General features: G+C 44.6%; 1 protein-coding gene across 1 annotated transcript in view; it reads left to right on the top strand.

The window, feature by feature from the left end:
* Positions 1-13,074, top strand: part of EPHA5 (EPH receptor A5) — a 257,239-nt gene that overhangs the window by 58,791 nt on the left and 185,374 nt on the right. The window contains exon 3 of the mRNA XM_066630994.1: positions 10,033-10,696. Coding sequence (XP_066487091.1) covers positions 10,033-10,696 — 664 coding nt within the window. The remainder of the gene's footprint in view (positions 1-10,032; positions 10,697-13,074) is intronic.

Raw genomic sequence — 13,074 nt, 5'->3', positions numbered from 1 at the left:
CAAATGGGGGTCAGACTCCTTGAACTTTTGGAATGGGTCAAATGATTCTGACCCATACATGCATCTGACCCTAACAATCAAATCTTCGTATTTGAACATCCTTCAAGAATAAAATCTTTGTTTACAACTAGGAAATGTAAACCTACCCAATCACATTTATGCATATCCCTAATCGCCCATTCAGCACCTTCCACCATCTCTTCACAGTTGTCATTATAGGGAAACTGCCTCTGAAGAACCAGTCCAAACTAAAATAGAATAAACTGGCTATGCCTAGCTCTGAATGTCCAAGATAAGAGAGTTCATGGTAAGCTTGCCCTGTTGTAATGGCTTCCCTCCTTTTTCCTTCACAGTCATATCCTCCCATTCATTTTTTTCACTTTTTTCCCCAAGCTAATCCCAGGTATTGTAGCCTTTTCTTGATCATGTTGGATGCCCTCTTTTGCACTCTTTCCAGGTCTGTAATATCCATCTTGAGGTGTGGCAGCCAAAACTGTACAGTGTTCCAAATGTGGTTGTCCCATAGATTTGTATGGGGGCACTATAATATTTGCACACTTTGGAGCCCTTTCCTAATTACCTCAACATGGAATTTGCCTGCTTCTCACACAGCTGCTGTAGGATGAAACAGAGGATGTTCAAAATGGAGTCAACCTGATACCTTCCTTATTTACTAAAGTCTGTTTTTTACCTGCAATTTTTACCTGTTTTTTATCTGTCAGACCCTCCCCCATAGAGTACCATCTCATTTTCTGATGGTGCATTGAACATTACTACTGCCACTTGTACTAAGGATTCAGGGGTTGAATCCCACCCAACTGACAACTGATCCTGACCTTGTATCATCCATTTCCAGGTGACTGGAAAAAGAAATAGGAAACTTGGTTGACAAATACCTGGGATGACACAGCTTGAAGGTGGGGTTTCTCATAGCTTAATACAAATATTCACAGGGAATTAGACTATTTCATACATAGGTCTAGCCAGTCTGGTCTGCCTGTTGAGTATGATATGGTTCATGCATTGCAAACATTTTTGTCATGTTCACATTTTACATTTTTGAGCAGCAAGAAAATCCTACATTACTTGAAATGTATTGGGCAAATCAAGGCCCCTGAAAGTGGGGGGGGGGGGGGGAAATTGAGTCAGAAGCAACTGATACCTTTATTTAACAGTATATGGGTGTAAAACAACCACATCATATGTCATGAATACTTCATATACAGATTGTGCCTTCTTATCTGCGGATTTGTGGTTTTAACTAATGTGGACCTGTGGTTTTAACTAATGATGGGTTCTGAACTCACATATTTGGCAAGACCTGGACCCCCTGAACACAAATTATGGTCTGGTTACGTCCAGAAAGCCTTCTGAGGGCTGGGGGGGGGGGCACATGTGCAGCCTCCCTGGCCCTCAGAAGATCTTCTAAGGCTTCCAGAAGACAGAAAGTTGTCATTTTCGATTTTCAGCTGAAAATTGGAGGTAATGATTTTCGGCCCTCAGAAGTTCCAAGACTGTAGATTTGATTATCTACGGGTTTTGGCATCTGTGGGGGTTCCAGGAATGGAACCCCTGCAGATTCTGAGGCACAACTGTACTTCCTGTCTGCCCCAGAAAAATGTGTGTTTATGTTCTTATTTGGGCTCCTTGCTTGGTATATTTAGCTGTTGTTTCATTTTAAAAAAGGAAATATATGATTAGCAGGACATGGAGAAAAAAGTGGGGTTCAGGTTCCTGAATATGTCCTTAGGCTGTATCACCTGTGATAGCTTTTTCCACTTCTAGTAGTATGTTATAAATAGGAGCTAATTCCTCACCCTTACTGAATGTACCTGACCATTCCATAAGTGTTTGCTTTGAAAGCAGTTCTTCACACATACAACTTTTTAAAATTATCACTTCAGCCTAAGGCTGGTCTGTCACATGCTGTGCACCTTGTATTTTTAGTAGTATGTGTGATATCTTTGTCTTTTGCACTATCCATTTATACCCAAAGTGAGCTGTGTGCTTTTGTAGTGGATCTGTAAGCATTGCTTCTGTTAACTCACTAACTGTTAGCCTTTAAACACTTCCGATTCAGAAATAGGTCTGCTATAAATTATTTAGCACCAGTTAATTAAAATGCATGTGTGCTTTTCTTTTATAAAGGCTGTTGGAGGCTTGGAAGAAACATTTAGCAGCAAATTTTAATGTGATGTATTTTTGGGTTAAACTCTCATATAGCTCATTCACCATATATACTTGCCTAGAAGCTGAAAAATTGAGCCTGAAACCCTGGGTTGATTTACACCCAGGTCAATATAGTAAATAAAGCAGTGGCATCAGAGAGCTTCTGGGAAGCTTAGAAGTTGTCTGGTGGGGGTGGGGAGGTAGGATTGGGCTGAGAAGCAGAACATAGGGGAGTGGAGGAAAGAGAAGAATTTCTACTAGTAATTGTGGTATTCATAGGCAGCCACTTTAGCTTCTTCTCCAAACAGGTAGAGAAGGCGCTTGTGGGAATTATAGTCTGTATGAGGGTTCTACTGTAGAAGTGCAACACTACTCTTCACAAAGCCTACAACTCCCATAAGCACCTTCAACTCCCTTCCAGTTAGGAGAAAGTTAAATGCCTCTTTTTTTTTTTTCTTTATGCTGCTGCCTCAGAACAGTTCCTGGCTAATCATTTTCAAAGAATTTCACATCCCCCTCAGTTTGGGGGTCTGGTTTCTAAAACACCAGGATGGAATCCTCACTACCATCTGAAACAAAATCCCAGGCTACAGTTCAGAGCACCATTACTTTAGAGCAGCACCCATGGAAAGTAATGGGTCTACTTCTGAGTACATAGGGTTGCAACTGTGTGTTGCTGCACTTGCTCATGCTCATTCCTCTTGTGTTGTCCTCTTGTTGCTTGTGTTCTGCTGTGAACTGAATTGCACACTCCCAGTTGTGTGTTATAAGTTTTACATTATATGTAGAGCCTCTGGCTTAACACACCAGGCACCTTAAAGAAGGATTTGATTAATGGCTCTACTGGTATGTTGTCTGCAGGCACTTACTCTGATAGTATTTACAAAAAGGTTGTGAAGACCAGAATTTAAAAAGTTAATGAATAAAATGTATCTTAGGATCTTTTACTGTATTTTTAATCAATTAGAGACTGTAAAGTTCTTAGGTAACAATTACTAGTAGATTATTTCTCAGGATCTGGCTTCAAGTAAAATCGGACAAAATTAGTCAGATTCAGACCTCCCCCCTAAGTTTAGCCCCTGTCTTATCTGAGGGTCATAGAAAATTCCATGATTTTTGACTCCAAACTTGCCCTTGACTTAGCTGTGATCGACTTAATAGGCATGTATCTATGGTGCATTATCTCAAAATCATGTTCTGTTGAGATAAATTGAAAGACAGGTGTCTCCCCCATACCCTCAGGGATACATTCCTGCTGCTACCTTGGATACCTGAAACTGCCTAGAGCAGCAAGCCCTTACAATCTGAGTACTTACTATCTGAGTACTTACAGTGCAAGTAAACATAGTAAAGAAATTGGCACTTTCTTTGGAGTGATGCTAACAGGAAATGGACAGCAGTTTGTTTGCAAACACTTTGCAAAATGAAGTTTTTTGTAAAAGGAAGCAGACAGCAAGAAAACTAGACTTGTAGCTGCTAGAGAAATGCTAGAGGAGGCAACAGTGAGAATGCTAACAGGAAGCAGACAGCAAAGGAAGCAGACAAACGGCAAGAAAGCTGCCAGAAACGGGAGACTGGGGTAGATGACCTCTTGGTTTGATCCAGTTCTTAAGTGAAGATTTTCTTAACTATTTCGTCATGTAGTTCACTGTCTTGCATTTCTGGATTTAACCTTTTAAAAAAAAATAGTTACCAAAATAATGATCAATGTAAGACAGCAAACTTGTTAGTAGAAGTCCCAGAATAGCAGCAAATAGCTGTGTTGCAAATGTGAATAGCTTGATAATCTAAGCAGTGATTAGAGGTTATGAGTCTACAGTGATAGAAATCAAGATAGTTTTTCACAGCAATGAGAAAATGTGGCTGCCTGGATAAGATCTTGATTACCTCTCTTGTGGGGTTGGAAAGATAAGCAGCCTTCACTCATTAGCACCTTCTTTCATCACCTTCTCCTCTTTCTCCTTGGTAATTCATTCAAAAGGGGGATGCCAGATGGCAGTAAATGTCATATCTCTGCTGTAAATCTTCAAAATTCTGGTTGAAACTGTTGACTTTTTTGTTTTCCTAGTTGTAAAACAGACCAGCATAGAATCCTTTTGTGCTTATGGGGTTTCTCTTTTCTAGCTTTTTAAGGTTTAATGACCTCACAGTGGATCAGACCTAAGGACCATCTAGCCCAGCATTCTGTTTCCTATAGCAGTCAGACAGATGCCTCAGGGAAATTTTAGAAATAGGGCATGAAGGTGATGGCCATTCTCTGTTTTGCCTCCCATACCTGATATTCAGAAGTGCATTGCATCTGAATATGAAGAAGCCATTGAGCTGTCATGGCTAATAACTATCCCCTCCTCTTTCTCCTGTCAACTTTTCTTACCTGACACCTGTCCTCTCTCACCTGACAACTTTTGCTGTCCTAGGAAGAACAAAAACAACTTTTTTCTTCTTGTGAAGAATGTTATTGTAGAAAACTTGCTTCCTCTCGGCAGTCAAGAGGCACGTGCTATGCATATAACTCCCTAGCTCTGAATTTTAATTCGGTTGGGGCCCAGTCTTGAGCTTGGCACGCTGGCTTATCAGCACAGTGTCAGAGAGATGATGTGGGCCCTCCTGCCAAAAACTTTGGGCACCCCTAAACTTTAGGGGTATTTAAAAACCCTTCACTGGTTTGCTGCCCCCTTCTCAAGGGAAGAGAAGGACAGTGTCTGGGGCCCTGGCCTCTTCGCCCTGCTGCTGAACTTGCCTAGATGCTAAACTCACGGTGCCTTACCTGGCACTTTGTTCCTGAGGCACTGGGTTCCCAGAGGCCACTCGCGCTTCTGCAGAGAGTGTTTACAGTGTTTACATACAGAATGTTCATTACTGGAGGTTTGGTAATCAATCACACCACTTTACTCTGGTTCCTTCTGGTCTCACACCTTTTGTTTCTTACCATGTGTCCTTCCTTGGAGGCCCATATTTTGCGTATTCTGCTTATCTTGTTTAGCCAGATCTTTCTACAGCAAGGGACAGACGTTTCTGACACGAAGGCTGGTTGGTGCTGACTTGTAACGTTCCTGAGCAGGGGTCAGAGAAGGGCCTAAACCAGAGAGGCCTGAATTTGGGAGCCGGGCGCTGTGGGCACCTTAGCATTGTGAGCTGGGTATTTTGTGGACATGCTCACTAGGTGATGTTAGGTAGAGCCACATTTTCTCAAAGCCACTTCTCCCTCCCCCCATCTGCAGTATGGGAATGATTTATATTGGCCTTCCATCCTTGTTGGGATTATTACAAGTTACTGTAATGTTAAGCACAGTTGTGAGTTAGTCACCCCCCTGTATCCAGGGGGCATACATTTCTGCTGCTACTGCAGATACCTGAAACCTCAGATTGCAGCAAACCGTATACTTACTGTTCCTCTTTGCAAGGCAAACAGATTGCTTCCTCTTCATGCCTGCTTCTTAGTGCTTGCCCTCCAAACTGCTGCCTGTTCGCGCTTGCTTGTTAGCGGCTTGCCAGGAGCAAACACTATTGGATGAGTCATGAGCATGACGGGGGGGGGGGGATTTATGAACTGCAGATAATTGAAGCAGTGGAAACTGAGTCCCTGATACAGGGAGGACTAGAACATTTTTAAGTGCTGTATAAGTGCTAAGTGGGCAGTGGTGATTCTTACCAGCCCCTCCCTTGATTTAAATAAGGAATACTCACCTGTCTAAGCCAGACAAGAACTCAAGTTCTACCCACTTGGTACTTCTGTAGATCAGGTAACTGGGTCATGTGAAGTTCCATTTGAAGCTAACTATCTGCTGCATGACTTGATCCTCCTCTAAGGCTGCATTGGAGTGGGTGCATTGGAGCAGGTGGTGGATTCTTCCTCACTGGAGATCTTCAAGAAGAAGCTCGGCAAGCACCTGTTGGAGATGCTCTACGATGGGTGCTCACACTTTTTTGGCTCGAAAGCTACTTTGAAACCCAGCAAGGCCCGGAGATCTACCAGAGTTTTTTTACAATGTTCGTGCCATCATAACATATAACATTTATGTGTACAATGTATGTTGGTATACCTTGCATAACCTCATGAGCCAATATTGCACAACACAACATAATTAACTATAAACATTTTTTGTAATTACTTGAGTTTACTTTGATGACTTGCACTGAAGTGAATCAGCCAAGGATGCATAGTCGGACAGTAGCTGCTGACAGCCAGCCTCAAGCACACTTCCAAATGTTCATCAGTCATGGTGGAACAGTACTTGGACTTAATGATCTTCATGTAGTAAAAGGCTGACTCACATAAATGAGTCACATAAATAAACTCACATAAATTTATATGTTGTTAGCCGCCCTGGGTCCCTTTGGGGAGAAGGGCGGGATAGAAATAAAGTTTTTATTATTATTATTATTATTATTATTATAAATAAGTGGAGCCCTTCCTGCCTCAGGTGCTCTTATATCCCTGAGGGCCCTATTGCCTTCAAGTGGCTGCGGCTGTGCAGCACACTCTGCTGGATGCTCAGGCCTTATCCTTAAAGGGGCCACTGCTGACACCACATCTACCTCCTCACCAGATCTTCCTGGATTCCAATACAAGTGGGGGGGTGGAGCAGATCTCTATACAGACCAGTGCAAAAACAGGGGAAAGATGTGGGGGAGGGAAGATCTCTATATAGACATCACAGCAAGACCAGTGCAAAACCTCTTGCACACAGAACCAACAGATGGAAGTTGGGGGGGAGGGGCAGATCTCCATACATACCAGTGCAAAAGCAGGGGAAAGCTGTGGGGGAGGGACGATCTCTGTATAGACATCACAGCAAGACCAGTGCAAAACCCCTTGCACACAGAAGCAACAGATGGAAGTTTTTGGGGGGGGGGGCAGATCTCCATACATACCAATGCAAAAGCAGGGGAAAGGTGTGGGGGAATGAAGATCTCTGTATAGACATCAGAGCAAGACCAGTGCAAAACCCCTTGCACACAGAAGCAACAGATGGAAGTTGGGGGGGGGCAGATCTCCATACATACCAGTGCAAAAGCAGGGGAAATGTGTGGGGGAGAGAAGATCTCTGTATAGACATTACAGCAAGACCAGTGCAAAACCCCTTGCACACAGAAGCAACAGATGGAAGTTGGGGGGGCATATCTCCATACATACCAGTGCAAAAGCAGGGGAAAGGTGTGGGGGAGGGAAGATCTCTGTATAGACATCACAGCAAGACCAGTGCAAAACCTCTTGCACACAGAACCAACAGATGGAAGTTGGGGGGGGCATATCTCCATACATACCAGTGCAAAAGCAGGGGAAAGGTGTGGGGGAGGGAAGATCTCTGTATAGACATTACAGCAAGACCAGTGCAAAACCCCTTGCACACAGAAGCAACAGATGGAAGTTGGGGGGGGGCAGATCTCCATACATACCAGTGCAAAAGCAGGGGAAAGGTGTGGGGGAGGGAAGATCTCTGTATAGACATTACAGCAAGACCAGTGCAAAACCCCTTGCACACAGAACCAACAGATGGAAGTTGGGGGGGGGGCATATCTCCATACATACCAGTGCAAAAGCAGGGGAAATGTGTGGGGGAGGGAAGATCTCTGTATAGACATCAGAGCAAGACCAGTGCAAAACCCCTTGCACACAGAACCAACAGATGGAAGTTGAGGGGGGGGCAGATCTCCATACATACCAGTGCAAAAGCAGGGGAAAGGTGTGGGGGAGGGAAGATCTCTGTATAGACATCACAGCAAGACCAGTGCAAAACCTCTTGCACACAGAACCAACAGATGGAAGTTGGGGGGGGCGAAGATCTCCATACATACCAGTGCAAAAACAGGGGAAAGGTAAGTCAGCCCCAGTAGAGTCAATGGGGCTCACTCCCAGGGATGCATGGACGGGAGAGAAGCCTGCCAAGTGGCTCCTCTCCCAGGGAGGAGCCTGCAAGGTGCTCACTCCCTAGGCTCGCTCCCTGGGCTCGGGGGCTCACTCCCTGGGCTCACAAGCCTGCCAGGGGCTCACTCCTAGGAATGCGTGGACGGGAGAGATGCCTGTGATCGACTCAATTCGCCTCGAGATCGACTGGTAGCTCGCGATCGACATATTGGGCACCCCTGCTCTAGGAGGATTTCTGCTACAGGCAGGGGGTTGATGACCAATTAGGCCCCTTTCAATTTTATGATTTCTTTGCCTCCTTTCTTGGGAGTAAGTTGCATTAGACACAGTGAGAATCACTTCCAAATAAACCTGCATAGGATTGTGGTATAAGTCCACTGTCTACATCACACGGACCCTAAATTATTCTTTGCTAGAGTGATAGTGCCACCATTCTGACTTAGTGCACTTAGCAGGTTGTGAATGAGCACCCAGCTACACTTCCTGTGAAGGGCTGACTTCTTTTTCAATCAGGAGTGATAGCATCACAACCATTTGCCCTATGGGAGCACCTGGCTGCTTTTAGCAGGAGCAGAGTGGAATAAGGGAGTTGTAGTGCAAGCTGCTGCCAGAACCATCCAGGTGTTGCAGGGAAGGAGCAAGATGAGTGAGTGTGCAGATGGCTGCAGAGACACTGAGACAAGACTGGAAGAAGATTCTTCTCAAGTGGCTGTAGCAGATGTGAGAACCAAAAGGCTTGTCCTGTGTGAACTGGGACAAGTTCCAGAAACCAGTTCTTGCTATTTATTCAGTGTATGTGTTAGACTGATTACCATAGTAAACAGACAGATACATATTGGGAGCAGGTAAAAGAGCCTGGAAGAAATCATTGCAGCTAAATTGGCCACAGTAGGATAATCAGACAAAATCGAAAACATGAGTCTTTCCAGGTGTTGCAACATAGCTTGTTGGAGAACATGTCTGTTTTTTATTAATGTGTAACTGATGCAGCCTGCTTTCTTATGAACCAGGCATTTTCTTCTTGAGTGCACAGGGAATGTCATGCTGGAATATGTAATGTCTTCAGTGGCCTTTATTGGTGATCTGGCTTTTTTCTTCCCTGAGCTTAATACTTCAAGTAGTAAGAAAACAAGAAAACATAATGACAGGGTTGCAAAAATGCAAGTGCCCAGTTGCTACAGATTACTTCAATATGATCTGGCAACTGGCCACCAGGTTGCTGAAAAATAGAAGAGAGGTTTCTCTGCTTCCATGTTTGTTGCAGTGCTTAAGACTCCTCATCTCAGTCGCTAATTTCATAAATCCCTGCGCCAGGCGTTCTCAGGAGTCCTGGAGACTCTGTGAATGCTATGTCTCAACACTGGAACATATGTTGTGATGGTGGTAATGTCTGTGTGCACATGCAGGTGTAGAGGAGGAGACCAGAATGCACTAATAAGAACAGGGTTCCTTCTCATAAAGAAACAGGGTGCAATCGAGTCATTCTCTCCTTTCAAACTGGACTGAACACTCAAATTTTACAAGCATTGTTGCACTTCAGCTTTGTGGTGTCTCGCAGTGCACAAACTCTGATCCATGACTGGCTCATTTGTGAGGCAATCAGAGAGTTGACGGGAGACAGTTGTCCACTTGCTTGCCTCTTTTGCACCTACTCTTTCTCTTACTCCCTGGACTAGAAAAGGAAGTGAAGGATGGAGTAGAAGATGAAAAATAAAAGGGAGATAGTGGTGGGCTAGTGTTAGAGATGCTCTCACCCACCCTGCTCCTCTCCACTACACTTCCTTTTCTGCTCCACACCCCCCCCCCTCTTTTCCAGTTCAGGGAAAGGGAGGAGCAGAGGCATGCACATCACCAGGTAAGGAGTAGCAGCATTTGTCATGACCCTCAGACCCTGAGAGGTCTTGGACCAGCCCTGGTAGGATTGTAAATATTTGCAAACAGATGTTTATAAAGCTGTTTTTTTTTTCCCTCTCACCCCAACCTACATTGTTTAGTGGGAAGAAATTGGTGAGGTGGATGAAAACTATGCACCAATCCATACATATCAAGTCTGCAGAGTGATGGAACAGAGTCAGAACAACTGGCTTCTGACAAGCTGGATCTCCAACAGAGGAGCATGTCGGATCTTCATTGAGCTGAAATTTACCCTGAGGGACTGCAACAGCCTTCCTGGAGGTCTTGGGACCTGCAAAGAGACTTTTAACATGTACTATTTTGAGTCGGATGATGAAGATGGGAGGAATGTGAAAGAAAACCAGTACATCAAAATTGATACCATTGCGGCAGATGAAAGTTTTACTGAGTTAGACCTTGGAGATAGAGTCATGAAGCTGAACACAGAGGTGAGAGATGTTGGGCCTCTGACCAAAAAGGGCTTTTATCTTGCGTTTCAGGATGTGGGTGCCTGCATTGCATTGGTGTCTGTGCGGGTATATTACAAGAAGTGCCCTGTGGTTGTTCAGAACCTGGCTGTCTTTCCTGACACCATCACTGGAGCAGATTCATCACAACTGTTGGAAGTTTTGGGCTTATGTGTGAATCACTCAGTGACAGATGAGCCCCCAAGGATGCACTGCAGTGCTGAAGGGGAGTGGCTGGTGCCAATTGGAAAATGCATGTGCAAAGCAGGATATGAAGAGAAGAACAGCACCTGTCAGGGTAAGGATTTAAAATGTCACAAATAATTTTGGGGCTGGTTTTGAAGAATACAGTTAACCTGCACTTATTCCTACCTGAGTAAATATCTGTGTCATTGATGTTTCATGATGACAGTGTCTGGGAATAAATTTAATGGGTGTTCATTGTTTTGCATAAGCAGCGCCACAGATGGAGCTCTCATACTCCTTCCAACACATCACACTTCTCAGTGAAGACTGATCCCATAGTCAGCTGTGAATCATCAAGTGATAAGAAATCAAGTAATGTGCATGTATGTGTGAATTAACCTTAACTTAGCTCTCAAATTCTGCCTTCAGGCTTGACTTTCACTTTATGACTTGTTTACATTGTACCTCTGAAAGGATTTAAGATAAATATAAATTGAATTGCATCATTATTCCACTTTTATTACAGTGAAAGCTCATATCCAGCTAGTTGTCATCCTGTGAGGCTTGTTCACAACAGAGACGGGTGTTGAAAATTTATGAAAACAAAGTTACATTTTCATACAGCAACTGGTGGGATTCAAATATCGGGGGAAAACAGAATTATGACACTCCAGATAATTCGGCTTTACTTTTTGGGCTTGCAAGCACATACATGATTGTGGAAGGAGTTGATTGGCCAATGGATTATACTGAAGGAAAGCAAGGAAGGGCATTAAAGGATAGTTGCCTCTGTGTGTTACTTATGAGATGGTTGCAGTTTCTGTCTGGTAAGTCCTTGGTTGCCTTTATTGATGGATATGTGGAGAGAGGATTGCAAGTGCCTAGATGTGGCTAAGCAATCACCATCTGTTGATACAGAAGGAAGTGGAATGCGTATCAACATCCAGGTTATGCTACCAGTTAGCCTGCAATATTCCATGGCTACAATAGAGCCTCTGCTCACAGATGTACCTAATATTCTATTAGCTGTTGCTAGCAAATGAGCATTTGACCTTGTCATGTCCTGGGGGGTGGCCGCCCCTTCCTGGGGAGGGAGAGGGATGTCAACAGAGTTGCTGTTCAACATCAATGGGAGGCTTACCCCAGAGGAAGTGCAGACCAGGAGGCAGGTAATCGAGGTTTTATTTTCTCACAAATCAAAACACTCAGAATATAGAACTAATCTCTGCTCTCTGCAACAGGCGGCAAGTTTGTCCAAGCACGAGTGGCTTGATGCCACAACCTCCCAAGTCCAGCTTTGCCAAGGCAGTACACCTATGCCTGCCAGTCGAAATAAGTCGTTCTGGGTCTGCCATCTCACTAATAGAGGAAGTCACTGGGATAGGGAACTTTGCTTGTTGCCGGCAGCTTGGTTCCTTCCAACTCGGACTTCCACGGCAGGGCCATTGGTGGTAGAGCTGACAGATGGGGGATGCAGCTTGACTGAGCTAGGATGTTCCCAACATTCAGCAGGTGGTTGGAGCCCATCACTCGACCCCAGTGGTGAGGCCACTTAGGCAGTGTGCAAGGCGAGAAAACACGTGGTCCCAGACCAGCCTGGGAAACCCTGTGCTCTATACTCCTCTTTCTGTGTGCCCGCTGGCATTTTATATACTCCATTAGGTTCTGAGCTCCACTCTGCCCTAGGACAGCTCACAAGTCTGCCCGCAGTTTCCCCTGGAGAATGCTCCAGAGCCCTCTTGACATGGCATGCTGATGGCTGACTGGTGACAACCTCCCTCATGAATATGAGCTTTGTGGTTTGACGGTAACACGTACCTATTGTGGCACTTTTGAGTTTCAGTGGCTGTGTACTGTGACTGCAAACTGCTGTGACTTGTGCACTTCCGTTTTGTGTTGCTTGAAGCATAAAAGTATAAAGGGCTAAGGATAAACTGGGAACAGTCTAGATGGGTAATGTGCTTTTAAGCTATAGTTTTGAAACTTTGTTAATAATATAGTGACTGTGATCCCGTGATTGTTGTATGCATGACTGTTAGTCCAGGAGTGATTGGGATATTAGTTTCTGTATTACATGACAATGGAGAAAGGACCCACCAACATCCTAGGTTGCAGATGAGGGGTTGCACTAGGTGCTTCACACTCTGATGCACATCCTGGTACAGAACTGGATGCACTTTATCTAATTCAGCAAGCGCCAAACCTGGGGCCAAATCTGGCACCCATTACAATCCTTCCCTCAGGTGAATGGAGCTTACCGTTCCTCTGGGGAGTCTTCTCTCTGTGTCTTCAGTCGCCCCTAAACTTCACACCAAGCAGCAGCTTCCTCATTCTGTTGCAGCAAGCTTTCCGCCTGGATTCCAGGCAGACACAGCTGGTCAGCATGAAGTCTGGATGTGATTGGAAGCACAGAGAGGAGGCTCCCTGGTGGAACTGTAAGATCCATTCACTCTGGGGAAGGATTTTTAGGCGTGCAGCGGTCTCCAGTTT

The sequence above is a fragment of the Tiliqua scincoides genome, chromosome 5 (assembly GCF_035046505.1).
Source record: "Tiliqua scincoides isolate rTilSci1 chromosome 5, rTilSci1.hap2, whole genome shotgun sequence".
Lineage (NCBI taxonomy): Eukaryota > Metazoa > Chordata > Lepidosauria > Squamata > Scincidae > Tiliqua > Tiliqua scincoides.
The sequence above is the reverse complement of the archived record's forward strand: the minus strand, read 5'-3'. Positions and strand labels throughout refer to the sequence as shown.